Source organism: Sciurus vulgaris (assembly GCF_902686455.1).
Source record: "Sciurus vulgaris genome assembly, chromosome: 3".
In the NCBI taxonomy this organism is placed as follows: Eukaryota; Metazoa; Chordata; class Mammalia; order Rodentia; family Sciuridae; genus Sciurus; species Sciurus vulgaris.
Genome location: NC_136463.1, coordinates 171,339,655 through 171,365,914, shown reverse-complemented (window position 1 = coordinate 171,365,914; position 26,260 = coordinate 171,339,655). Strand labels below are relative to the sequence as shown.

At 42.4% G+C, this 26,260-nt stretch overlaps 1 protein-coding gene across 1 annotated transcript; it reads right to left on the bottom strand.

Annotated features, from left to right (window-relative positions):
* Positions 1–17,845: 17,845 nt before the first annotated feature.
* Positions 17,846–18,328, bottom strand: LOC306656298 (large ribosomal subunit protein P1-like). The gene has a single exon (XM_079131334.1). The coding sequence runs from the start codon at positions 18,226–18,228 to the stop codon at positions 17,884–17,886; it is 345 nt and encodes a 114-aa protein (XP_078987460.1). The 5' UTR covers positions 18,229–18,328; the 3' UTR covers positions 17,846–17,883.
* Positions 18,329–26,260: the final 7,932 nt, after the last annotated feature.

Genomic DNA, 26,260 nt, shown 5'->3' with positions numbered 1-26,260 from the left:
AGATTACGTAGAGGGAAAAGACAGGGAGGAGGGGTATGAAAAATGGTGTAATGAGATAGACATCATTACCCTATGTACATGTATGATTACACAAATGGTATGAATCTACATCCTGCACAACCATAGAAACAAAAAAGATATACCCCATTTGTGTACAATGAATCAAAATGCAGTCTGTTTAAATATAAAAAAATAATTTTAAAAATACAGGACTAGGAATGTGGCTTAGTGGTAAAGCACCCCTGGGTTCAATCCCTGGTACAAAAAAAAAAAAAAAAAAAGCTTGAGGAAATTGTTAAAATGGTAAATTAACAGGGTGAGGTGGTGCATACCTGTAATTCCAGCAGCTCAGGAGGCTGAGGCAAGAGAATCACAAGTTCAAAGCCAGCCTCAGCAATTTAGAAAGGCCCTAAGCAACTTAGTGAGACCCTAAAATTAAAATAATAAAATAAAATTAAAAAGAGCTGGGGATGTGGTTCAGTGGTTAAGTGCCCCTGAGTTCAATTCCCAGTTACCCATCCCCCCCCAAAAAAATTTATGTTTTGTGTATTTCAGCACAATAAAAATTAAAAGTTGTATGTCAATTACAGCATTTTCTTTGGCCACTTCCACATCTAAGGGGACTAACCGGCCCTACCACACACATTTTGTACTATATTTTGTCCCTCACCCTTCCCCATAGGAGATGGAGCCAAAAGTATCTGAACAAATAAGGTAGTTTACAGGTTTTCAGGCCTATGTGATGTGGCCCAGATATAAGAAGAGCTCCTCTGATACTTGCTTTAAAATTTTTTTAACTAGAAATTCAAAGAGATAGTAGCTCTCGGTGTGGGAGCAAAAGTTGTAATGTAGAGAACGGGATTGTGATGGACCGCGAGCAAGCTAAAGCTGGGAGGGTGTAAAAGTATGCAGGAGGAGGCAGGAGAAACATTTGCCAACGTAGCTTGTATCTGTCAACCTAGCTGTCAAGGCCCTGGCCAGAAAAGGACTGCAAACTCAACCTTAGCAACCTAAGAAAAACTGAATAAGGTGTCGTTTTCAAAGCTGCAGCAGGGTTTAAGGAAACTAGCAAGGAACGACACAGAACCTGAGAGTTTGAAACAGCTCCTAATTGAGGGACCAGCGACGAGAGGTCATCAGAACCATGAGAGGGGAGCCGACCAGGGAGGGTCGCCCTGGGCAGAAGACTGCAGTTAGGCCTCAGCAACTCAGCAGCGAAGGAGCTGGGAGGGTATGTCCTCACCTCCTTCTGCCCTCTCTCTCCTGCTCTGCTTCCGTTGGTCAAACCAAACCAAGCCAGTGGACAATCCACTCGTGGGCAGCAGCCCTTGGTTAAGGAGAGATCAGAACTTGCGTGGTATTGCAACTGGGTTGGATTTGAAAGCCTACTGTGAACCCTTTTTATTTTTTTTTTTTTTTCCTTTTGGTTGTAAGGGGATATTAGGGATTGAACCCAGGGATTGGTGCATGTTAAGCAAGTCCCCTGCTACTGAGCTACATCGCCAACCCTCCACTGTGAACTCTGAGTAACAGGTTGGGCCATTCCTTACCACAGACTCCTTTGTCACCAATGAACAAATGAATGATGCATTTTAACCAACAGGGCTCAGAGCTCTTGAGTTACTTGGTCTCACTACCCTGACACTCTGTTCCTAAGTCTTTTTAAAAGAAAAAAATGTTTCAATTCTTTCTCCTCTGAGAACAACTCATTAGATTTATTTTCTGGTGTGTGTTCATTTGTATGTTAGTTAATAAACTCAGTTGCATGTCTTAGCTTCTGTTTTAGTCAGCTTTTTCACTGCTGTGACTGAAAGGCCTGACCAGAGCAACAGTAGAGGAGGAAAGGTTCATCTAGAGTCTCATGGTGTCAGAGGTCTAAGTCCACTGAAGAATGGCTCCATTCTTCCAGGCTCAGTGTGAGGCAGAACATCATAGAGGAAGAGTGTGTGGCAGAAGGAAGCAGCTCACCTGGTGATCAGGAAGCAGAGAGACTCTACCCTCCAGATACAAAATATATACCCAGTAGCCACGCCCCCAATGAACTTCCTCCAGCCACACCCCACCTGCCTCCAATTGCCACTCAGTTAATCCCTACCAGGGATTCATTCACTGATTAGATTAATGGTACAACCCAATCGTTTCTCCTCTGAACCTTCTTGCATTGTCTCACGCATGAGCTTCCGGGGGACACCTCACATCCAAACCATAACAGCTTCTAATTGTCTTTGTTTTACATGGGTCAGCCTCTCGTGGAACAGAGAGTTGTGGGGCAAGAAGAAAGGCGGATCTGGTGGGGTAAATGAAGCTAATCAGAGTAGATCCTGGGGAAAATAAGTAGACAGAGAAATCAGTGCAACGAGCCAACCAAGGAAGAACAGGGCCTTGAAATGGCAGAACATGGAGTCAAGGCCACAGAGTCTCCAAAGTCAACCTCAGGGCTCTGGGTATCACCTCCACGCCTGCTCTTTTTAAGGCCTGAATCTTTGGATCTGCCTGGATTCCCATACAATTGTCCCCTTCGGTACCAAGATGCTCGAGACACTCAAGATCACCTGATCACCTCTCTGGAGTTCCCCACCAAGGAGCTCTCTTCCCTTCCTGGGGTCTTCCTCCAGCTCCCCTCAGGGACTCAGTGGGCCATTTTTGAGGAGGTTAAAAAACTATAAGCCATTCAGTAGTTAGGATGCCCCCTGCCCACTGAAATCACCAGGGAAGAGGTTTGGGCAGCCTCCCTCTCATTCTGTCTCTTCACTCTCCAAAACCCTCTTCACCAGGCTGGGCAGGTATTTGGAAAGTTCTTTATTGCAAAGTTAGGACGAATTGTAAAAGGGAATTATAATACAGAAGAGGACCCGTCAAAGTTCTTAGTAACTCATTCTTTCCCCAGCATTTCTTCTAAAAAGAAATGCAGTGTGGTTTCTTCTCAATTTTATCATGCAAGCCAAACTCAAAAGGGTCTCCTTAGCTTTTAATGACTGACCCTTAGTTACCATGATAGATCATTCCAGAATGAGGATTAAATTTTGTTCTTCTATGGAGAGGGAGAGGGAATGGAGAGGTTATAATCAGCCTCCTTTAGTTTCATTTATAAGGCCCAGAGTGTGTGGGCAACCCAAGAAACGTTTAGCCAATGTGACCAAAAACCTAAAGCTCAAATCCCAAGTCCCAAGGTGGGAGAGATTACTGTGAGCAAGACGGGTCCAAGCCAAAGACTCTAATAAATATACCATGTTAAATCACCCATCAGCATCCTAGCAGCAAGTTGGGGACCAGGGGGAAATGACTAACAGAGTTTGGCTGATTCCAGGATGGAGGGTAAGGAGGAGTTAAAAAGTAGACACATGCACTATTAGATCTGCAAATGAGAACTCTACAGCCAAAACATGTGGAAAGCAGCTCTGTAAGCAATATTTAACAGAGTTTTCATCAAAGAAACTCTGCCTGCCTCTCTAGGGATCATCTCCCAGGAGAACAGAAAGTAAAAGCATCCAAGATGCCCTCTGTGTCACAGACACATACTCTGTATGTATGAGTGTGTGTGTGAGAGAGGGTGGGTGTGTGTGTAAAGTGTGCAAGAAAGTATGTGTATGTTTCATATATGGTGTATGCATATATGGCATATGTACATTTGTGCATTTGGGGACCTGAGACAGTGCCCAAAGGGGACCCAAACCATGTTGTAGAATAAGGAGGAGAAATAACAGGGACATTGGCAGTAGGGTGGGCATTGCCCAGTCTGTTTCTTGGGAGACTCTCTCAATGACACAATAACCCTCTTGCCAGCAGCAACATCATTATCCAAGGCCAACGCCACTAACGATGATCACAGGGTGCGTCTAACATGTGAGTGAAATGGGAAGTCATTTGGGGGAACCCCTAAATTTTACCTCCTCCACTGACCTGCTGCAGTACTCGCAAATTCCCACCAGGAAATCCAGCTCTGTCCCTGGATGATCTCCTCTGCTCCAGTGCAAGTCTGTATGGGTGGTTCTCAACTCTCAACAGGAATTATCTGAAGGCCCATTAAATCCCAAGGGGCTGCCCCAACCCTCATAGTTCTTGGCTTAGTAGATCTGAGGTGAGGCCCAAGAATTTGCATTTCTAGAAGTTCTCGGGTGGTGCTGGTGCTGTTGGTTCCAGGGGAAATATGTTGAGAACCACTGGTCAACATGGCAAGTCCCTTACTGTCATTTGGTGGGTGTAGATGCTGAAGAGACTGACCACTGGAACTGTAAATTTCCACAAAAGAAGCCAAGAAAGGCAGACTGGGGGGACACCTAGATAGCACAGCTAGTCCTGCTCCTGGACCCAACTGTGCCTGCAAACTCTGGGAGGAAGAAGAGAACATGGTGGGGAGTCAGGGGGGATGTAGGAAGACCTTCCCCCTTTTTCCAGTAGGAAGGCACAGTGGGGACTCCCTGCCAAGCATGTGGGCAGCTCACAGTGGCTTTCTGAAGGCTCAGAATGGGCAGGGGTGGATCTGTCCCACAGTGGGCTCCAGGGCCACCGGTTCCTTCTTGTTTGTTTACTCTTCACATCCAAAGCTGTTCCTTCAGGCTCGGCCGTGTTTACCCGAAAACTGCAGATATCTGTCGCCCTTTGCATGTTTCTCATTCTGATTCCTCTCGCCCCCTTCTTGTCTCTATCACAATGCAGTTTCCCAGAAATAGAATTCTGACAAGCTCCAGGAAAATCCAAAGGGTCCATTTGGTTTAAACTACAATTGAAAATCTTCCTGCTTGATTCACCCACTTGGAAACAGAGAGCATGTGTTCCTCAGAGAAGACAAAAGGGCCACCCCTGCCCCCAAATGCAGTTCCACAAGATTAATTCAAGACTGCAATTAGAAAGGGCTCTTTGGATTTTAAAAATGGAATTCTAAATAGTCCATATGGCTCTTTTTTTTTTTTTTTTTTTTTTTTTTTTAGAGAATAGATTTCAAACGTCCAGTTATCTACTCCTTTGTATGTTAAGGAATTCTTGCTATCTATCAAAGGCATTCTATGAATCAGACTAGGAACATGCATACAGGAAGATCAGGAATAATCGACCAACCAGTGGAAGATACTCACAGCTCAATAGCTATACAGAGAAGTCACCCTGAGCCCTTTCCTCCCAGCCACCAAGTAGTCTTGCTCCTAGCAGTGTGAGCAAAACTAATGCACCTCTCATTGAACATACATGCAAACACCACACACTCACACACACACACACACACACACACACACATACACACACACACACCTGCTATCTCTCCCTTCTTAACTGCAGTCACCATGAGATGTGTTCCAATAACAAAATTACCGTTCTGTGTATTTCTTGGCATTTATAGCAACACCTTGTCAGGTTTCCCCAAATCCATAAATACTCTGTCACGAAGGTCCCCCTTTACAGTCCAGTATGGAGGAACTTGGCCATCTGCTTTCAGATTTCAACCGCTTTCACTTATCTTCTGCTTTGTTTTATGGGAGGGGATTAGGCCTGGATTTCCTCAGGTGCCCGGGTTTCATTCTGCGCCAGTCTGTTTTCCCATCTCAGGCCACATGTGGAGGCTGATAAGCAGAACTCAGACACGCATCCCGCCTAACGAATGGTCCTTGTCAGTGAACTTTAACCTCCTTGGTGTTGCCCATTATGAAGCACATCTTTCACTCTCTCAGGGATAAGCTTTAAAAAAAAGCCATTCGGGAATGATGCAGCCAAATGCTGCTCTTCAGCACATGGGCGGAGAAAGGACAGTTCATCTGTGATGAATCTTAGCTTCTGAGTGAACATAATAACTTTTGGAGCAACAAGGATATGCCTCCACAAACAGCAATAAAGATGAGCAGAATCCAAGTCTACCACCTGGGTGGTAGGCAGAGTGCTGTGGGGAAGGCAGAGTCCAAAAGAGCTTAGAACTGTGGTTCTCAGAGTGTGGTACCAGACCCCCAACAGCAGCAGCAGCAGCAGCAATGGTATCTGAAGACTTGTTAGAAATGCAAATACTCAGTCCCACCCAAGACCTATTAATCAAAAGCTGCATTAGTAAGATCTCTTGGTGACTAAGAAGCACATCAAAGTTAGATAGCAAGGACATTTAAAGGTCAACGTGGGGTGACACATGCTGGTCCTATGCCTATGTGAGCCTGAGTACCATAAATGGGAAGAACCAGACTGGTTTGGCAAGTTCTAAAGTCCTGGTTCCAATCCCAGATGGCAATCTAAGTCAATCACTTCACTTCTTGAGTCAGCTGTAGAGGAACCCCAGCTTTCAACCTTGATTGGACATTGGAATTCCCTGGAATTTTTAAGTGAGAACCCAGGTCCCATGCCCAGAGATTCTGCTTTAGTTGGCATCACCCAGGCATTAGCATTTTAAAAATCTCTCCAAATGATTATAATGTGCAGCCAAGGTTGAAAACCATTGTACTAGGTGGTCTTAATTCTGACCAGCTCTAAAACCCACTAGTTGGCCAGTTTTGTGGTTCTAGGTAAGTATCAGAGGTCCAAAAAAACTTTTTAAAGACCTAAAGCCAAGACAATACCTAGGATGTGTTTTGTTTTATTGCATTCCTGATTTAAATGGATTTAAGAATAAGAATAAGAATAATTAAAAGCTTTTATGAGTTAGGTCCCAGTTAACCAAAGTCTCACTCTAATCCATTTCTTTTTGTGGATTTCATAATTTGTACAGAGAGATTCACAGCATGAACTCTTTCTCATCAGAATCTCCACTCTTAAATTTTATTTCAGCAACTTGATGACTTACCTCTCCACTTTCTCCTTTGAAGGCAACTTATACATGTATAGTGTGCTCTGACCTCTAATACCAACGCGATCTTCAAATCCACATGTTCATTTAAGTTGAAGGGAGATATTTAAGAATAAAAATGAGCTGTTTTCCATATCCCTTCCAAAAAAACCATGCTACATTTCAGCCCTTCTTATGTGGACTTCTTGCTGTTTTATTTGGAAAAAGACACTGTGATTTTAGTCTCCTTTGACTGACCTATTTAGCTTCCCCACTTTGGATAAGTTGAGCTAGGTGAATCAATTGCTATAGTCTCCTCTGAGTTGTCACTTTTGGTGACAAGCAGAAAATTGAAATTTGCAAGCCATTAGCTGTTAAGACGGTACATGAGATCTTAAGATTTGTTAAAAAACAAAAAGCACTCTAGTTGTTAAATGAAGAACTATTTTTTTAAAAATAAGTTCTCCCTATATATATACACATATATACAAGAAAGCTTTAATAAATTTAATAGGAATGAAGTCATCTAAACCCTGTGAGAAAACAATTGTGGGCAGCAGAGACATCAGGAACCAAGCAGCTCTCACCCAACCCCAGCCCAACAGTTTCTTTTCAGGCCCTTCAATGTGTGGGAGCTACTCTACCAGAACACCTGCTTTATTCTTCTCTGAGGACAGACGTTCTCTCATTTCCCATTCTTGTGACAAAAGATAGTTCCCCACTAATTCAGAGTTTATAATGCCCAAGTTTTAAGCATTTGACTCTCACAATCTCAGTTCCAAATGCCCAGGAGAGAGGATGTGATGGCTCTGCTCCTTTTTGTCTGCAGCCACTGGTGGGTGGAGGGACCATCACTGGCCATGCTAGAGAAAAAGAAGTAGGGCTCAGAGAGAAAGGGTAACAACAGGAACTGGGCAGATTCCCAAGAATTAACCACCATTACTCATTTAGTTGAATAATAAAGTTTCAGCAGCAATTTCTCCAAGACCCTCCATTATTCTCCAAGTTGGGCTTCTGTTATGGCTGTTCTCACTTCAGTCCTCCCAACCTCACTCAGCACTGGAAGAAGCAATAGGTCATCCTATGTTCTTTATTTTCTTAAGCATGATTTACATGGCGATGATTGATAGTTGTCCCTGATATCTATTTCCTCTTCACCTGTAGAGTTAGAGCTTGCAGCTGTGCAAATGGCTGGCTAGAATAAAGATTACATTTGTAGTCCCCTAGCATTCAGGCGTGGCCAATGCACTAAGTTCTGGCCACCAGGGCTTGAGCAGAAGTGATAAATGCAACTTTTGAGCTATGCTTCTCAATGGAAATGGCTTGCTCTCTCTCCTCTCTTCTCCTTCCTTCACACTTCTATTTATCACATGAACATTGTGACCAGCTATCTTGGACTGTGAAATTAAGGGAATACTCTAAAGTTGGCAGAGCAAGAACTCAGAAAGAACCTGGGCCCCTGATGACCTCAGAGGGCAGAGCCACCAGATCAGCTCTACCTTTCCCATGAGAGAAATAAACCACTGTCACACACTGCAGAAACTATATCCTAACAAATACTATTCATACAATCATAAAATTCTAGAACTTCAGTTTTATAATTTAGAAATTATCCAGACCAAACTTAATAGCCCAAATGAGGATTTAGAGCACCAAAAGAGAAGTAATGGCTCCTTCACACATTTGGAACCAGACCAGGCCTCCTGACCCCTCCCCCCGCCTCCCTGTCCCAGAACTTTTTCTGTCACACTCTATTGATCTTCTCCACTAAGTAGGTAGAGAAAAGTTAGCCATGTATGCTCAAATTTGGTTATTAAAAACTTTCTCCCACACACAAGATGATGTGCGAATGAAACAATGGCGATCCCGCCTTATCCAGGAGATCTGGTTCCAAGTCTGCAGCTCACACTTCGGATCCTCGCTGTATCTCCACTCCCTCAAAGCCAGATTTAGTGTAAGGTGGGTGCTGTGGGTCATGCAGGAAGACATTTCATCTCCCTGAGCCTCCCATTCCTTCTTTGAAAAATGGAATTGGACAAGATCCATTCAACTCTGAAATTCTAAAGTTCTCTGAAGGTTGCAGTCTCTCCAGTCTGATCCTGGCCAAGAAAAAAAAAATGTGATTTCTTTTGAAATCGTTTCCCACTTTCGAAGGACAAAGTTAAGCTTTTTAACATAAAGGTTTCAAGCGCCATGCATCCCATATTTCCCACTGCCCAGGCCGCAAAAAAACCCTTGGGGGAATAGAGGAATGAGGTATGGACAGCAGAGTGACATGAACCCACCACAGCAGCCCATGTTGTCCTAACCCTTTATTCGCCCTTTTCCTTTAGTTTGTTATTGTGTGGACTAGGATGGAGACAGCTGTGATTCACTGTCCCCCAGAGCACAACTTGGAAACTGGGGGCTTCCAGAGAAAGGTGGAAAAGAAAGAGCAATGAAAATCTTTCATTTAGTCTTTCATACTCTGTGCCCTTCTTGGTGCTTACAATAATAGAGCCTGGCTTTAGAACTCTTCTTTTGACCCATTATATAGGGGGAGGAAAGACTCATATAGAATACACACACACACACACAAAATGTGATCATGTCCCACTCCAGACCTGTGGCTTGCTTTTGGCAACAGAGAAATTTACCATTGAACCACCAATGCAAGTCATTACTTGCTTCTGAAAAAATATATATACATAAATATATATAAATATATTATAATATAAAACAATGTACATAAGGGTGTATGAGATATAGATGTACATGTGTATATATACATATGTGTATGTATGTGTACATGTGTGTACATACATGTGTACATATGTATGTGCATGTACATACACATGTATATATATATCATATACAAAATTATGTATGAGAGAGAGAGAAAATCAGAAAAAAAAAGTGGAAAGGGCCCTAAATGTTTGCCTTCACTTACTAATGGAAGTGAAGAACAAATAGCACAGAAAAAAATCAAACCAGCACTCAACAATGTCTATAATCTACTTCCTGCTTTTAAAATATTGTTAATTTTTAAAATATTTAAAATTAAGCCCTTAGATATTTGGTTCTTATGTTCAATGCTGCTGACACCGTAAATCCTCATTGTACCTCCACTTCCTGCATACAAAGCCAGAAGCCTCCTTGAACCTCTTGCCTGGGGGTTGGGGGAACTGATGCAAAACGAACCATTAAAGCTAGACATGGGGTAATCACATCTCCACCAGCAAGTGATGAAGTCTTTAAAGAAGGTTCCTAACCTGTAAAATATCATTAGGGATTTGAAATGCATCCCTCCATCAGAAATAGGGAAGGCAAGACAGCACAGTGAGCCTGGGAGGCGTGTTCTCCATCTGCTCTGGAGCAGAGGAGGCACCTGCATCAAGCCACACCACATCCCCTGCCTTGGAGATCTGCCTAGGAAAGAGGTAATCCCCTGTGCATTCTGGGCTCAGGACATTTCATCTTTCCCATTTGGTCTCACGAGTCCTAGGGAACCATGAGCACTTGTCTGCTGGACCATGTGCCTAAGACAACCAATTGAGGAGGAACCCAATTGCCAAGATGCTGCACAGAGTATGAAAGTCACGAGAGCCACAAGACGCCAGGCTCTGCCAAAGGGAATATAGAGGAATAAACATCACCAAGTTAGAGAGGAAGATCTCAAAAGTAGGCTGACATCCTGTCTCTCATGAGCATAACCCCCTTTTCTTTCAAAATAACAGGTCCTCTTGGTTGTGCTCCAAGTGATTGAAACTAGGAGGGGATCAAGAGCTACAGCCTGGAGCACTTCACACACATTAGCTCACTTAATCCTCCACAACCACTTATGAGCTATCCAGGGTTGTTATGCCCATTTTACAGATTTAGAGAGATTAAGGTACTTGTCCAATAACATATGACCCCTCGTGGTGAAGTCAGGATTCCAGCCCAGATCTGAGCTCTTCACTGCTAAATTACAAGACCTGCCAAAGAATATGAGTCATCAGTGAAGTAGCTGTTTGGGAACAGGTTCCGAGATGAATAGTCATCCCTCAGTATCTAGGCAGGGTTGGTTCCAGGATGCCCCACAGATACCAACATTCACAGATGTTCAACTCCCTTATATAAAATGGCATAGGATTCACATATCTCCTTGGCCCATCCTCTCATATACTTTAAATCATCTCTAGATTACTTATAATTCCTAATACGATGTAAATTCTATGTAAGTAGTCACTATACTGCATTGTTTGGAGAATAATGACAAGTTTTTTTAAGTCTGCACAGTTGAGTAGAGATACAATTTTTTTCTGAGTATGTTCCATCTGTGGTTGGTTGAATCTATGAATTCAAAACCCATGGTCTTGGAGAGCCTGTGACATTGTCCTCCACTTCCTGAAGGTTTCTAAGAGGCTTTGGATAACTGGGACAGCCAGTTACCTGCCACTCAGGGGTTGCTTTTCCTCTAACACCCGTGTTACACTGTTGTGGTTCATATTTCGGGAAGTTGACAATCAGAGTAACGATTTTTGTCCGGGTTTCTGGGGTTTTGTTTTTAGGTTTTTATTTTTGTTTTCTGTTTGTCTTTTGTAGTGCTGGGGATCAAACCCGAAGCCTCACACATGCTAGGCCAACGCTCTACCACTGAGCCACATCCCCAGCCCCAGGTTTCTGTTTTTGAATACTCTCCACTTTAAAGAACACCAGCTCTAAAAACTAGCGATTGTTCTGTAATTGGGTTTCTCTACACATTTCCAAAAAGCTTTAAAAAAAAAAAAAGTTGAATGCATGACACTCTCTTTTTCTCATGTCATATAGAATCTCTCTAAAATGATCTGTCATTTCCATGCCTCTTAGAAACTCAGCCTTTCCCTTAAAAAAAAAAAATATATACGAGCAAGACCTCCTTTGCAAAGGGCAGCTCAAGTTAGGAAGACTTTTATGTCTGCATGCTGGATGGAGGCTTTGGTTTAATGAGTTGGTCCAATTGTACCAGCAGGCACTTGTGGGTCTTGGGGCACTGGGGCTACTCCCATTCTCTTAGTCCCTGCTCCAACCCCTGGCCCATGTTCCATTTGATACCAACTGCAAATAACTGATAATCCTTCCCCTTTCAGAAACTGTCTTTAAAAAATTACTTTTTGTGCATTTTGAAATAGTGCCTTCAAATTTCAAAACTAACAGGTTAAAGAATGCTAAGGATGCCAAAACCATCACTGGAATATAAATTGAACTTGAATTTAATTACTAATTAAGAAAAAGTTCAGAAAACAAGATTTTATTCAACCAAAGGGAAACCTACGCGTGAATGTCAAGTTGAATTCAGAGCATTTAGAGACCTCATACCATTTGGGTAAGTACTTACAAAAGACAAGCCACTCCTAAGATGCCATTTGCTATAGCAAGTTCTATAGCAAACTGAGAGGATAGCAGTAAAACAGTCTCCACTTTCATAAATTCAACCTTGTCAGTATTTGCGAACACTGAATTCCGAAAATCACATCATAAATAAAAATTTAACAAGCTGCCACCTCTTCTTTAAACTCAGCCATGGGCCATAAAAAAATTATAAAGTTACATCTCTCCAAAATGTACCCAGTGTCTGGGACCAAGGGAGCCCTAGCAGATCAAAGAGGAAGGTGTGCCGTCCCAGGGGACCTGGGCAGCCTTTCCCTGGAGCCCCAAAAATCCTCCACATCTTGTAGCTCTTGAGCTTTGCCCTTAGGATCAAACTTAGAAGCTGGCAGATAGCAACAGATACTCAGATTTAAGGTGAAAGCGGGGATAATAACCATTCCCACACGCTTCTAGTGCTCAGTGATCCCAGAGACCTCACTCCTCTTCCAGCTGTCCTCAGAGAGTCAGTGGTGACTCAGTGGCTCAGGGAGGGGACAGGGTTCCCAGGGTGCCTGGAGAAGCAGTGTGTCTGAGAGTCTAGCCTGAGCCACCAATCCCTTCCCTTCTACCAGATCTTGTCATTACCACAGTTTTCCTGCGGGGAGCAGAGAGGGTCCAGAGAGGTTCAAAAGCCACCCACAGTGGCAAAATTGATCTCTGTCTCCAAACCCAAATCTTTCTTTACTCTATTTGACTCTATTTAAGCAGTGGAGCTGGTTCCTAGTCACAATGGGGGTCTCAAAAACGTTGTCATTTTTTTTTTTTTTTTTTTTTTTTTGGCGGTGCTGCGAGTCGAACCCAGGGCCTTGTGCTTGCAAGGCAAGCATCTACCGACTGAGCTATCTCCCCAGCCCGTCATTTTTCCTTTTGTATTGTGGAGCATATGGTATTTTAGCTTATTAATCCTAGAAGACACCATATTCACCATCGCTGTGGCCCTGTCCCAGGCCCCAGAGCCACTGCAGGTTCTTAGGTGCTAGCACTCAAGACCCAGTCCTGCGGTTGCTCTGTGAACATCAGTGCAGAAGCCACCACAGCGCAGGCTCACCGCACCTGCTCATGCTGGGGTCGCCCTGCGCACGCCCCACCTGCAGCTGCGTGAGGAGGTGGATCCTCAGGAAAATGTCAATCAAGACCACGAAATGTTATCACCTCACACCTAGAATGGCTACCATGAAAAAAACAGAAAACGACAAATGTTGGAGAGGGTGTGATTAAAGGGAGCGTTGGTACACTGTTGGTGGAAATCTAAATCAGCCCAGCCACCAGGGAAGCAGTATGGAAGTTCTTCACAAATTAAAGTTGGATCTGCCCTATGATCTGCAGTCTCACTCATGGGTAGATCAAAAGGAATGGACGTCAATCATTTGTTGAAGAGATATCATCTGCACTGCCATATGCATTGCAGCATTATTCACAATGGTCAAGATATGAAAACGAACTGCATGTTTGTCAATAGATGCTTGGATAAAAGAATTGGGATAGGAAAATATAATGGAATATTATTCAGCCTTTAAAAACAGGGGAATCCTGCCATTTGCAACAATATGGATGAACCTGGAGGACCTAGCTAAATTAAATAAGCCTGACACAGAAAGACTAATGCAACATTAGTCTTTAATCTCACTTGCATGTGGAATCCAAAAAAGTCAAGTGCACAGGAACAGGCTAGAATGGTGGTTACAGGATTTGCAGGGTAGGGGAAATGTTCATTAGCGGGCACTAAAGCATAGGTATGAGATGAAGACATTCTGGATACCTAATGTATAGCATGGTGACTGGAGTTAATAACACCATATTGAAAATTTGAAATTCCCTAAGAGAATAAGTCTTAAGTATATGCATATGTCAATTAGCTTGATTATGGAAATACAATTAGCTTGTATATGGAAGCATATACAACGTATATATATATATATATATATATTAAAACATCACATGGTACATCTTGAATGTATACAATTTTGTCAATTGCATCTCCAAAAAAGCTTTTAAAAAAAGATTCGTTGTCCCTGCATTATTGAAACCAGCCCATCTTTCTCCCTTCCCTTCCTTATCCTTCCCAAAGATGCTGCCTGAAGTCCAATTTATAAGTGCTCTAAGAATTGAATGATACCATATTAACACTTGGATACCACTTTAGTATTCATATATTTTATTTCTATTTGATTCCTCAAAACAGGTTATAATATAAGTGATATTTACCACATGGAAACAAGTTGAGAGCTCAAGACAATTAACTTTGAATGTCACATAGGGCTAAGCAAAGGCAGGATCACAACTCACATCCAGGTCTTCTGGCTCCAAGTCTGTGCTCTTGGCAAGAATCTTGCCTCAAATCAAGGAAATATTTTCACTTTTAAGACAGAAGAATCTTTCATCCATCAGGACACAATACAACACTGGTAGCATCAGATTCTAGTACTGTGCGCATGACCCTATCCTCACCTTCGTTTGTTCTACGAAGGAGCCCAGCATCCCTGAAGGTCTCGTACATACCTTTCTATGAGTAGTTACAAATTCAAATCAGACAGTAATCCCAGGGTCCAGCTGTTGCTTCTCTAGCTCACAAAAATTCCCACAAGCCCCCTAGAGTGCCAAATTACCACCTCAGTCCTCTCTGCTTAGCCTCAAACTGGGTCACCCTCTAATCAAGAAAAATTAATGACTAGCAACATATTTTTCTTTTCCTCTTAATTAGAGTAATTCCACCCTGGCAGTTACTCTCAAGACTGAAACTATGCTAATGACAAAGTTTTAATTCAGAGAAAAGGGACAAGCGATCAGAAGTCACTAGCCATCCTACTGCTAGTAAACTACTAGTCATCAGTGACCAACTGACCACCACACTAACGAGGCCCAGAGCAGTAGGTTCACATGGTCATAGGTTTTCGTAAAATTCAGCCATAGGACACTTTAACCACAGTTGGTTAGATTCACCTCTCTGCTCTAACTCCTCCCACCCCATCCCACTTCCCCTAAGACTGGGCAGCACTGTATGGCTGCTGTCATTTTTGGAGTCCTGGTAAAAGACAGTTTGGGGTTCATTCTTCTGCATTTAGAGAATGGTACATGTGTGATTTGCAGTTGCTCCATGTATAGGTGTTCGTGCCAGATGTCCTGGTAAAGAAATGGCTTTTCTGAGCCAGTGGGCCCACTTACCCAGGCCACAGGGAAAAGGACCAGGACTCATACTGTATTGTGATGCCCATATTGAGCAAAGTACTCAGTTTCCTGGAGCCTCAATGCCCCTTCATTAAAATATAATGAGGGTTCATTCAGTCGCTGTTGCTTTACTTCATTAAAATATAAACCTATCTGAAAGATTCATATGACTTATTAAAATAGATTATTATTATTATTAAGACTAATGTTACACTGCATGAGGCAGAGTGTTACTTGCTTCACATACATTATCTCAATTATTCCCAGGTTTAGAGAAATTAAGCACTTTATCAGAGGTCACACAATTGGTAAATTGAGGATCCGAAGGATGAACAGCAGTTTTTACGCACTGTGCTGCATGCGGGCTCAATCTAAATGCTCTGGGTCATCAGCAATGGCTGAGCTTCTGTAAGCTGAGCCAAGCCAAGGCCAGATATCTCCTAGAGGCTGATAGTACTCAAGGTCAGTTCAGAGATGTGGACGGTGTCCAAGGATAGGAATCCTAAGCTGCAGGGAAACACCCACAAAAACAACTAACACGTGCCAAGCGTGGTGCCAGACAAATTACATACATGTAATTGAGATCATTTTACATTTAGTAAGCCAGCAAAAAAAGTTTCAAAATAAAATAATATTCCATGCTGGCAATATTTTGCTAACCTGCTGCACTCGTTTTTGCATATATGATACATAAATTGCTACATTCCATTGGGAAACAATTTAATAGTACAAACCAGGATTCTTAAAGATCTATACCCTTTGACACTTTAATCCCACTGTTGGAAATGCACCCTAATGAAGTCTTTTTTTTTTAAATTTTATTTTTACAGACTGCACTTTGATTCATTGTACACAAATGGGGTACAACTTTTCATTTCTATGGTTGTACACCATATAGAGTCACATCATTAACCCTAAAGAAGTCTTTGAAAGGAAGCAAAAAGTCCATCTACACAAAGATGCACACTACAATGCTGTTTGTGGTGCTGAAATTCTGGAAGCTTCCAAAATGACCAAATAAAGGAATCAATGGGTAAATGATAGTAAATCACCTGGAAGGAAACTGTGGGTTCATTGAACTGATTCACAGGGTCCATGAGAACACAGACAAGCATATCATAATACGTGAGAAAGAACTCAGTGACAATTACATTACTTTTGTAACTGAATTCATATGGAAAATGGCAGGAAACAGAACCAAATAGTTGTCTTAGGGTAAGATACCATAGGAGATTTCATTCTCCTTACATACTATGATGATAAAGGAAGGGGAGAAAACAGAAAAACACAGCAAGAGAAGAGCAACATGGCTGAGGAGAGCGGCTGAATGGACAAAAGGCAGGACTCACCCAGGACCACACCCCATCCCAGCAAGCAGCTCAACCTTGCTCCACCAGCCTCAGGACTCTGGCCTCTCCACTCTCCCAATCAACACTACTGGGCATGCAGTACCCTCGGTTTCTCTGAGGCTAACCTTTATTTTAGCATTGTACAGTAGCTATGGCCAGACCCATGGGCTATGACGTTGCTTTTCTTCTTTAAGTTTTTTCTGCCAACAACCAAAGACATTTTGCAGACTCAGTGGTACAACTTAGCCCCCATTCCAGAGTTTGGGGTGGAGCAGGATGAGTGGTGGGCACCTACATCCCTAGTGCTCTGTGTTCATATGCAAAGGCCCAGCCACCTGAGCTCGGACCACAGGCCAGGTTAATTCACTTATTGTAGGAGATGTCAAAAAATAAAATTATAACAATTTACTAAAGACCTTAATTGGCTTTATTTTTTATTTTATAATCAAGCAACACTTCATAAGACAGAACAAGTATTCCAATGAGCTAAGCAGAGGAGTTTGGTTTTATAGACAGAAAAGGACTAAAGAAAGTAGAAAGAAAAACCAAAAACAGATTGGTCATTTCAGAGTTACTATCTTTATAAGACATGGACAGGGAGCAGAACAATAGAAAAAAAAAAAAATACTGACTAGTTAACAACAGGTGATTTCAGCTTAGTTTTTTTGTATAGGAATTAAAGTAGAGGGGATTGTCATGGGAAGTTTGTCAGATATCTCTCTTCTTCTGGTTTCTTGGAAGGTGAACTCAAGCGTGAGTGAATCCATCTTGATTTTTCATCTAGTCTGCTGGGGCCTAGTGCAGGGACTTTGTTCAAAATAATGGCCTCCTATAGCTTTTATTTAACAGAGGTGTTTTAGTCAGCTTTTTGGCTGCCATGACTAAATGACCTGACCAGCACAACTGTAGAGGAGGAAAAGTTTACTTGAGGGCTCATGTTTCTGAGGTCTTAGTCCATTGAAGGCCGCCTGCATTCCTCAGGGCTCAAGGTGAGGCTGAGCATCATGGTGGAAGAGGGTGCAGAGGGCAGCAGCTGGTATCATGGTGATCAGGAAGCAGAGAAAAAGAGACTCCACTCTCCAGATATAAAATATACACCCCACAGCCACGCCCCAATTCCCACCTCCTCCAGCCACGCCCTACCACTTCAATTAATCCCATCCGGGATTGATTCACTAATTGGGTTAAGACTCTTAAAACTCAATCATTTTTTTTTTTTTTTATATCAGCAAAGCTCAGTTTTTTTATTCAACATGTTACAAGAATTTAGTCAAAAAGACCAAAGCCCATGTCATCATCAGACGCCTCGGATTCTTCTTTCTTTGCTTCCACTTTCTTCTCCTCAGCTGGGGCAGCCGCTGTGGAGGGAGCAGGACCTCCTGCTGGTGCTGCACCAGCTGCTGGAGCAGGACCACCAGCCCCTACATTGCAAATGAGGCTCCCAATGTTGACATTGGCCAGGGCCTTTGCAAACAAACCAGGCCAAAAAGGTTCACCATTTACACCAGCTGCTTTAATGAAGGCATTGATTTTATCCTCCGTGACGGTCACCTCGTCATCATGCAGGATGAGGGCAGAGTAGATGCAAGGCAGCTCGGAAACAGAGGCCATGGTGCTGACTGCCGGGCACGGTCCTAGTCACCGGATGAAGTGAGGGCCTCACCCCAACGCGGCCTTAGCTTCTCGGAAGGACCGAGCACCTTGACGGCAGCTGAGGAAAAGCCAATCATTTCTCTTCTGAAAGTTCCTGCGTTGTCTCACATGTGAACTTTTGAAGGACACCCCACATCCAAACCATTACAAGAGGTATCTTCCTAGTCTTTTCCCTGCACACTGGCCACCTGTCCTCTTTAGGCCCAATAGGACAAACACCTTAATTTTGAACTGCCACCAAAAGGAGAAAATGTCATTCTCTTGCCACGCTACCCCTGCCTTATACAACCCGGAGCAATTCTGAGCCTCCAGGAACACCATTACTGGGAGCTGATGCTTCAAATCCAGATCCTCATCTCTTCTTGGTCTTGTCTCCTCAGGGTCTGCAAGGCTATCAGTGGATTAAAGCCTTTGAACAGAATGGCCTTCCCTATTAGAAGACTCCAGTCATCTTGAAGGCCCAGCTCACACACCACGCTGTATCACTATTTCTCCACCTTGGCAGACTTGACATTTGGAACCAAACAGTCTTTTCTCATGGGAGGCTGTCCTTTGCAGTCTAGGCTGTTTAGCTGCACCCTGGCCTCTGATTTCAGTAGCAAGTGCCATTCCTCTAGCTGTGGCAACTAAAATATCTCCAGACATTGCTGAATGTCCTTTAAAGGAAAAATCACCAGACTCACCTCCTTTACTCCACCTGGCAGGATGTTCTCTTCTGCCTCTTCTTTTCTGTAATTGTGTGTGTGTGTGTGTGTGTGTGTGTGTGTGTGTGTGTGTGTGTGTCCCTACTAGCCCTTGTCACTTCATTCTATAATTAATTCTTTATCTGTCTCTCTCTGGAAGCAAACTTGGTTTCCCCCAAAAAGAGTTTGGATGCTGAACGGCATTACATCCCCAGTGCCTAGCACAGAGCAAGGGCTCAAAAATCCTACAGAGGTTAACTATGGTTTATAGATCCCAGGGACCTTCAAAGACAAGAAGAGATGGCCCCAACCTAGGGTTTTAGTATTTGGTTCTCCAAAACTGGAGTGGAAAAAACTGAATGGTGCTTTATTCATTGGAAGGGGAAAACTATATTTTGTTCTTTTTGCTAACAGAGATGTTCAAAAATTTTGGATTTGTGTTGGGGATTACTTTCAATAAATGTCTAGTTTGAGATCTCACTGAACCGTACCCACAGGGCTCAACTTAGTAATTCCAAGAGAAAAGACAGGGAGGAATACTCCCCTAACCTCAAGGCACTGATTTACAATTGGTGAAACTCCCTGAATCTCATCTGATATTATTTACAATAACATTTCCTGTGAGTCTCCAGTGGGTAGGCTGACAAGTGAAAACGTGCTTAACCATGGATGTGAAGGATTTGGGTGAGCCATGAGTTAGAGGCCACTGTAATTAGGGACATGAGACACTAGAGCCCAGAGTTAGATTCCAGAAAGATGGAATGAGTCCTCTCAAGTGTTTTGGAGAAGGAACAAAAAAAGAAAAGAAAAGAAACACTATGAAAGTGGTTTACTTTGTGTTGGATAAGCAATAGCCTTCCCTCCAGCAAATTCTATGTAAACAACCTTGACTTAGAACAACTCTAAAACAAACTGACCTTCTAATAGACAAATGGAAGCTTTGAGGAATTTTCTTAGGATTTTAAATGAGCCTGAAGAGCTTGTAGAGTGTGCATGAGCCTCACCCTCACTGATGGACGAGCGGGCACGAGGCGTGTGTGGGCACACTGGTGACACTGCCTCTCCTTGGCAGTTGGGTTGTCCCACTTATACACGGGATCTGAGGAAGAGGAGTGCGTGGTTTCATTGAGACTTGAGCCAGCACTGTATTTAAGAACACTGCTTCCCTGGTGTCTACCTCCCACCAAGATCTGGGGAGGCAGAGTGGCCTGGACTAAGTCCCTTCCCACTTTATCCTGGTAATTCAATGTCCTGTACAGACCAGCTGGCCCCAAAGTTTCTGCACTCCTTTCTCCAACAGAGTTGTAAACAACCTTCAAGCTGGAACTGGAAGTAAACAGGTGGCAGAGACTCTCCTGAAGGTGGCTGTGCTTCGAGAATGCTCAGAGACTCTCCTGAGGTTAACCCTTCCTGTGAAGGTGAGAGAAGCTGATCATCAGGGGCCCTCACTCCCCAAATAAATCCCTTTTCCTAGTCCACTGAACCTGAAAACCTTTCCACACAGGACAAGACCTGTCGCCATGGTTTGGATATGGCTTGAGTGTTTCTCACAAAGGTTCATGTGTTGGAAGTTTGGTCCCTGGTATGGTAATGTTGGAAGGTGTAGAACATTGGGTCATTGGAACTCTGCCCCAGGAAGGGATTAAGATAGGCCTCATGGAAACCAGTTCCCATGGGAGTACATTATTAAACATGAGTGAGTCTGACCCTGGAATCTCTCTCTCACCTTCCTGTCTTGCCTTGTCATTTCTCCTGCAAGTTCTACTGACATTGTGATAGCAGCCATCATGGGGCCCTCATCAGAGACAAAATTGATGGGGCTATCTTATCTTGGACTTCCAGTCTCCAAAATAGTGAGTTAAATATACCTATTTTCTTTATAAATTACTCAGCCACAGGCATTTTGTTGTAGCAATGGAAAATGGGCTAATAACACTCATCATGCCCCCACCCCATGAGAGCTAAGGTTCAGACAGTCAATACAACAGGGAAATGTAATAAATTGCCCTCCGAACACTATAAAGGGCCAATTGCTCCTCATCTCATTGAGATCATATCCACTGATCCCCACCCCACTCTTTGTACTATCCTTCAGTCATGAGGTTAAATGTAACTCCCTCAGAGTTCTATGATTCTTGATCACGGGTCCCTGTGCATGACCTTCATGACCGCTTTCTGTGCTAGGTGTATCTACCTCCCAGGTCTAACTCTAAACTTCTTGAGGAAAGAGGCCACAACTATCTTGTCGACCCACTCAAAACCCATGCCCTGGGACATAACAAGCTCATAATTAATAGTAAATGAATTTACTCATTCATTAACTAATTGATTCATTAACCAATAAAAACTCTTTAAAGCAGATCTTGATCAGTGAGTAAGGTGGTGTATGCCAATGCCAGGCCTGTGGGGCTCAGTCCTCCTGACTTCAGGTCACAGCAGGTAGTGTCTGAGAGTGCACACAGTACTACCAGGCACATGTGATTTCTACTCACAGTATCGCCTGTGGCCAATGTGAAAATATGGCACTCTTAGCATGGGGTGACCTCTACCCAAGAGCTGTAAGAAGAAATCCCAGGTAACATGGTTTGCTAAAGGCAGTTGTCAAGACCAAATAATAAGGGCAGAGTGTCAGGAAGGTATAGATAGGGGTCCAGGTAACTGGAAGAACCTGGCATCAGGGCCTCCTCCAACTTGGGAGATCTGCACTTGGACAGGCTAGTAACCATCACCACCATCTATGTGACTCTCCCATGGTGGAGCCCAACAGGAGAGCAGCTCGTGTCTTTTGCTGAGATCTCCATCCTCTAAACTCAAGACTGTAGAAGATAATTGTCCATTCTTAAAGCCAGACCTGTTAGACTAACCCAGAAGGGTGAGGGAAAGGGAAGAAAATGAAGATTAAAGAGAAGAAGCACCAGTAGAGTCCCGAAAGGGTTAGAGGACACGCTCAATCAGATTTGCCTGTTGTCCAGGACAAGTGACCTGTACACTTGCTGTCCTGAGGAGGACAGGAGAAAACAAAAAACAAAAAACCAGTGTGTCCACATCCCCCTTCTCTGCTCCACCCCCATGGCCTTGCTGTCATTACCCACCCCATGCATTAATATGCAGGAAGGGCAGGTCTGAAAAGCATAAAACCACAGTGAAACCTGGAAATTTGAAGAACTCGACTCAATGAATCAATCTGAGACAACCTATAAATCATAACTTATGTTCCTAACTGCAAATACTCGAGCGGCAGTGACCAGTGACCCTTCCCCCCAACAGGCATGCTAAATCACCAAACATGAACAGGCTATCTAATTTAGTAGCCAGTTAGAACACAGTAATAACCAACATGAGAACCATTCCAAATAAATCTTACAACACATTAAGTTTGGCCCATAGAATATTAAAGCTCAACAGGTTTCATTAATTTCCTGTAGTAGAGTTGTTTATACAAAAATGAACATAAATTCTGTTTGGGTGATAATCTCTTTGAATCTCTAAATCCTGCTTTGGGTTATCAGTTCCAGAAAAATGAAGGAAGAAATCTAAACAACTTCAAACCCTGAATATTTTGGCAACTCCAGGCTACCTGAAAGCAGCAGATGGAATTTTCTTTTGTCTTCCTCCAAATCTTGAGTTCCATGGAAGGTTTCTGGATGATAAACTAAATATGGCACAAATTCCACATAGGACAACTCAGTGGGGTCTTAGTCAAAAAGTTTTAAAAACAGTTATGTCAGACTGTATTAAAGAACTTAGGGATTTTTTTTTCCTTCTTTTCTTCCTTTTTTTCTTTAACATGGCATTGGTATGCAACATTATTTAAGTGGAGCTAACCAACTGCAAATAATTGCAAGGCATTTTGACTCTTATTAAAAGAGTTGCTTTACATACTGACAATACTAGCAACAGTGACCTCTGAAGTTAACCCATTAATATCTGAGTTTTCCCAGTTCAATATTTAAGAAATGTTTCCCAAAAAATGTACAAGAAGACACCTAGGTAAAAACAAAGGGAAACCAATAATGGAACTCCAGGTGTTTTGCTGAAATTTTATATTCTTTCCACTTTAACAGACCTTAGTGCAAAACACTTTGGGCAAAGTAACGATTTTAATATTACCTGTAACTTTGGGCCCAATCTCCTTACATGGAATACACCATTTTCCTAAATTAATTAGGGCTAACTAACCTCCAGTTGAAGTAGCATAAGGCTGGTTTTCTCTATCTACCCTCTCAATTCCCTGTAAAATCCTAAATCAAGGCTCATATTTTAAAAATATACTGATACAAGGCTATGCAGAGAGGCAATCTTATGCACCTGTTCTGCATAACAAATTACTCCAACTTTTTTTTTAAATGCTTAATCTTTTCTTTTTTTTTTTTTTTTTTTTTTTTTTTGGTGCTGGGGTTAAACCCAGGGCCTTGTGCATGCAAGGCAAGCACTCTACCAACTGAGCTACATTCCCAGCCCCTTACTTAATTCTTTTGTTCATAATTTTGTTGCTCATGAATTGGGAAAGGAATCAGCTTGTGATCTCTCAGGCAATTGCAGTCACATGGTCACTGAGTTGCAATCATCCAAAAGTTTGTCTGGGCTGAGTGTCCAAGATGGTGCACTCATGCAGCATGACGCTGGTTTGGGTTGGGAGCACTTTTGGGGCCACTGCCAGCAGCAAGCACAAAAATGTGCACCTCTCCATGCAGTCTGGACTTCACACAGTATGGTACCTGGATTCTGAGATCAAGTATCCTGAGAGTAAGTGTTTCAAGAAACAGGAGGAGAAGCGCTCAGCCTCTTCCTACCTGACCTCAGAAGTCACGCAGTGTCTCTTCTATGGCATTCTAATTGTTATAAGTGGGTCACTAGGGCCACTAAGATTCAAGTGGAGAGGAATTATTCCACCTCTCAACTTAATGAGCACAAAAAAGTTTATGACAAGTTTTAAAATCTGCCACATTGCCATCAGAAACAATTTCCCCAATGTGAAGGCAACAAGCTTAGGTAGTGTCTTCCTCAGACAATGCCACCCTTTCCCACAGGTACTATTATCTAGTAACACCCAGAAGCATTTACTCTAAGACCATCATGACACATTGAAAGAAGTAGAATGGTTTTCAAGATTGAGGTCTTCTTTCCTCTGGAGAATCATAGATCTTAACAGTAACAGAGGAGAGGAACCAGTCACCATGCTTTTCATTAGGCAGGGGTAATAATCAAACTATTTAACAAAAGCATGCCATCATCACTAAAATCAGAATATATGACAGCTACAATCAGTATCTCATGTTTCTATTGTTGCTCTGGTTATAAATAAGATGGACCTCTATAACCTATAAATTCCTAGGATTCAAAGATATTTTAAACTTCTTATTTTCCCAGGGCCAGGTTAAAATAATCCCAGGTCTGTCATTTACTACATGGGTGCCATCAGACAAGTTATTGAATCTTTTTATAAAATTTATTACTTCTGTAAAGTAAAATAATAATGGACCCTTAATAGTGTTGTTATGAAGCTTAATTAAAATAATGCAAGTGAACATTAGCAAGGTTTTAGCTAAAGTCATGTGACAAATGGGCCCTAAATGCATAAAGCCTCAAACACAAAATAGTTCTTATTCACAAGACGGACCTAGGAATGTTAACCTGGTTGGCACTGGCCTTCTTCCACATGGTCAATCAAATACTATATTAATCCATTTTCTGTTGCTATAGCAAAACACCTGAGACCAGATATTTATAAAGAAAAGAGGTTTATTTAGTTCACAGTTTTAGAGGCCAAAAGACCAAGATCGGTCAGCCCCATCTATTCAGTCCTTGGCTGGGTCACAACATGGCAGGAAAATAGAAAGGGAACTAATCATATGCAGAAGGGGCCAAGTGTGTGGGGTGATCTCACTATAGAACAACCCACTTTCTCAAGAACTAAGTCACTCTGCAAGATTAGCATTATGCACCCAATGACCTAATTACCTCCCACTAGCCCCCACCTCTTAAAGGGTCTGCCACTTCAATATTGCTACACTGAAGACCAAATCTTCACTACATCAACCTGTGGGGACACACTCAAACCATATGCAAACCATAGCAAGTATACATATTCACTCTATATTATGGCTCTAGAGCCATGTCATCAATTGCATCTAACCAGCAAAGGGAGGGAGTGGAGAGAAAGCCAGAGGATGCATGTCTATTCATTTAAAGCCCTCTCCTGGAAGGAAACACATCACTTCACACTACCATAGAGAGGACCTAGTCAGACCTCACTGCAAGACAGTCTGGGAAATGTTGTTCCTCTGAGTGTCTGGTTATAATCCTATAGCTCTAGTGGAAGGAGGAATTGAATTCTGATAAGACAGCTTGCATCTCCACCCTAGTTCTCAATAAATGTATGTTGTTGATTATTGTTTGTTGGACAGACAGTAGGTATTTGCTGGTTGCTTGAATAATTCAGTGGAAAGGAGGGAAAATAAAGAAAATGGATGTTGCAGCATAAAAATAAGAAGAGAGAAGATTGTTGAAAGAGGCTACGTAAAGGGGTGGTAAACACATAGGGAATATTTCACACCCACTAAAAGAGAAAACACCACAACCAGACTCTTCCAGGGACCATTCATCGGGGTCCCTAAATGTACATGGAGGCTAAATCTTTGATCGCCACATTACCTGGATTGTTTAAAAATCCCCTTGTGATCATCACACTCACAGAATTGTAGAAAAATCCTCTCCTGCCTTCAACCCTGGGTTGTTTTAAGTTTTTCCTAAGTTTTTAGTCTGAACTAATTTGAATTCTCAGCTTTGAGTGGGTAAGAACTTGAAGAAAGTCTGCCACCCAAACTGCATCTAAGAGAATGTGCTGAATTCTCATTGATGATAATTAGCATCCGGCTTCTTTACTCTGCCCATACAGTATTTTCAAATCAATTGCTCAGCATTAGTGATTCTGCTGGGATTGATTTAATAGTCTAATATGAAGTCTCAGCCCTTCTGTACAGGTTAATTACATGTGGTCTTATACATTCTAATTTAAGATACTGCCTTTGCAATTATCATCAGCACTAAAACAGAGCACTAGTAATGAAGCTGGGCTTGAATTTTTTTCCAGAAGTAATGAATTGAAAAACCAAAATGACTTTTAATTTCTTTGGCACTTACCATTTCAATTTCTCTTCTCTTCTGTAGAAAATATAAATCAGGTCTCCTCCTTATTTCAGAGCATTAGGAAAACAAGCAAAATTGCATTAAAGAAAGGAGAAGGCTTTGATTTTGAAACAAGCAAGATTTGAACTATCTGGGTTTTGACAAACCAAAAAGGCTAC

What these genes read in the sequence shown, in the direction of transcription:
- LOC306656298 (XM_079131334.1), bottom strand. Translation starts at nt 18,228, where the DNA reads ATGGCCTCTGTTTCCGAGCTGCCTTGCATCTACTCTGCCCTCATCCTG.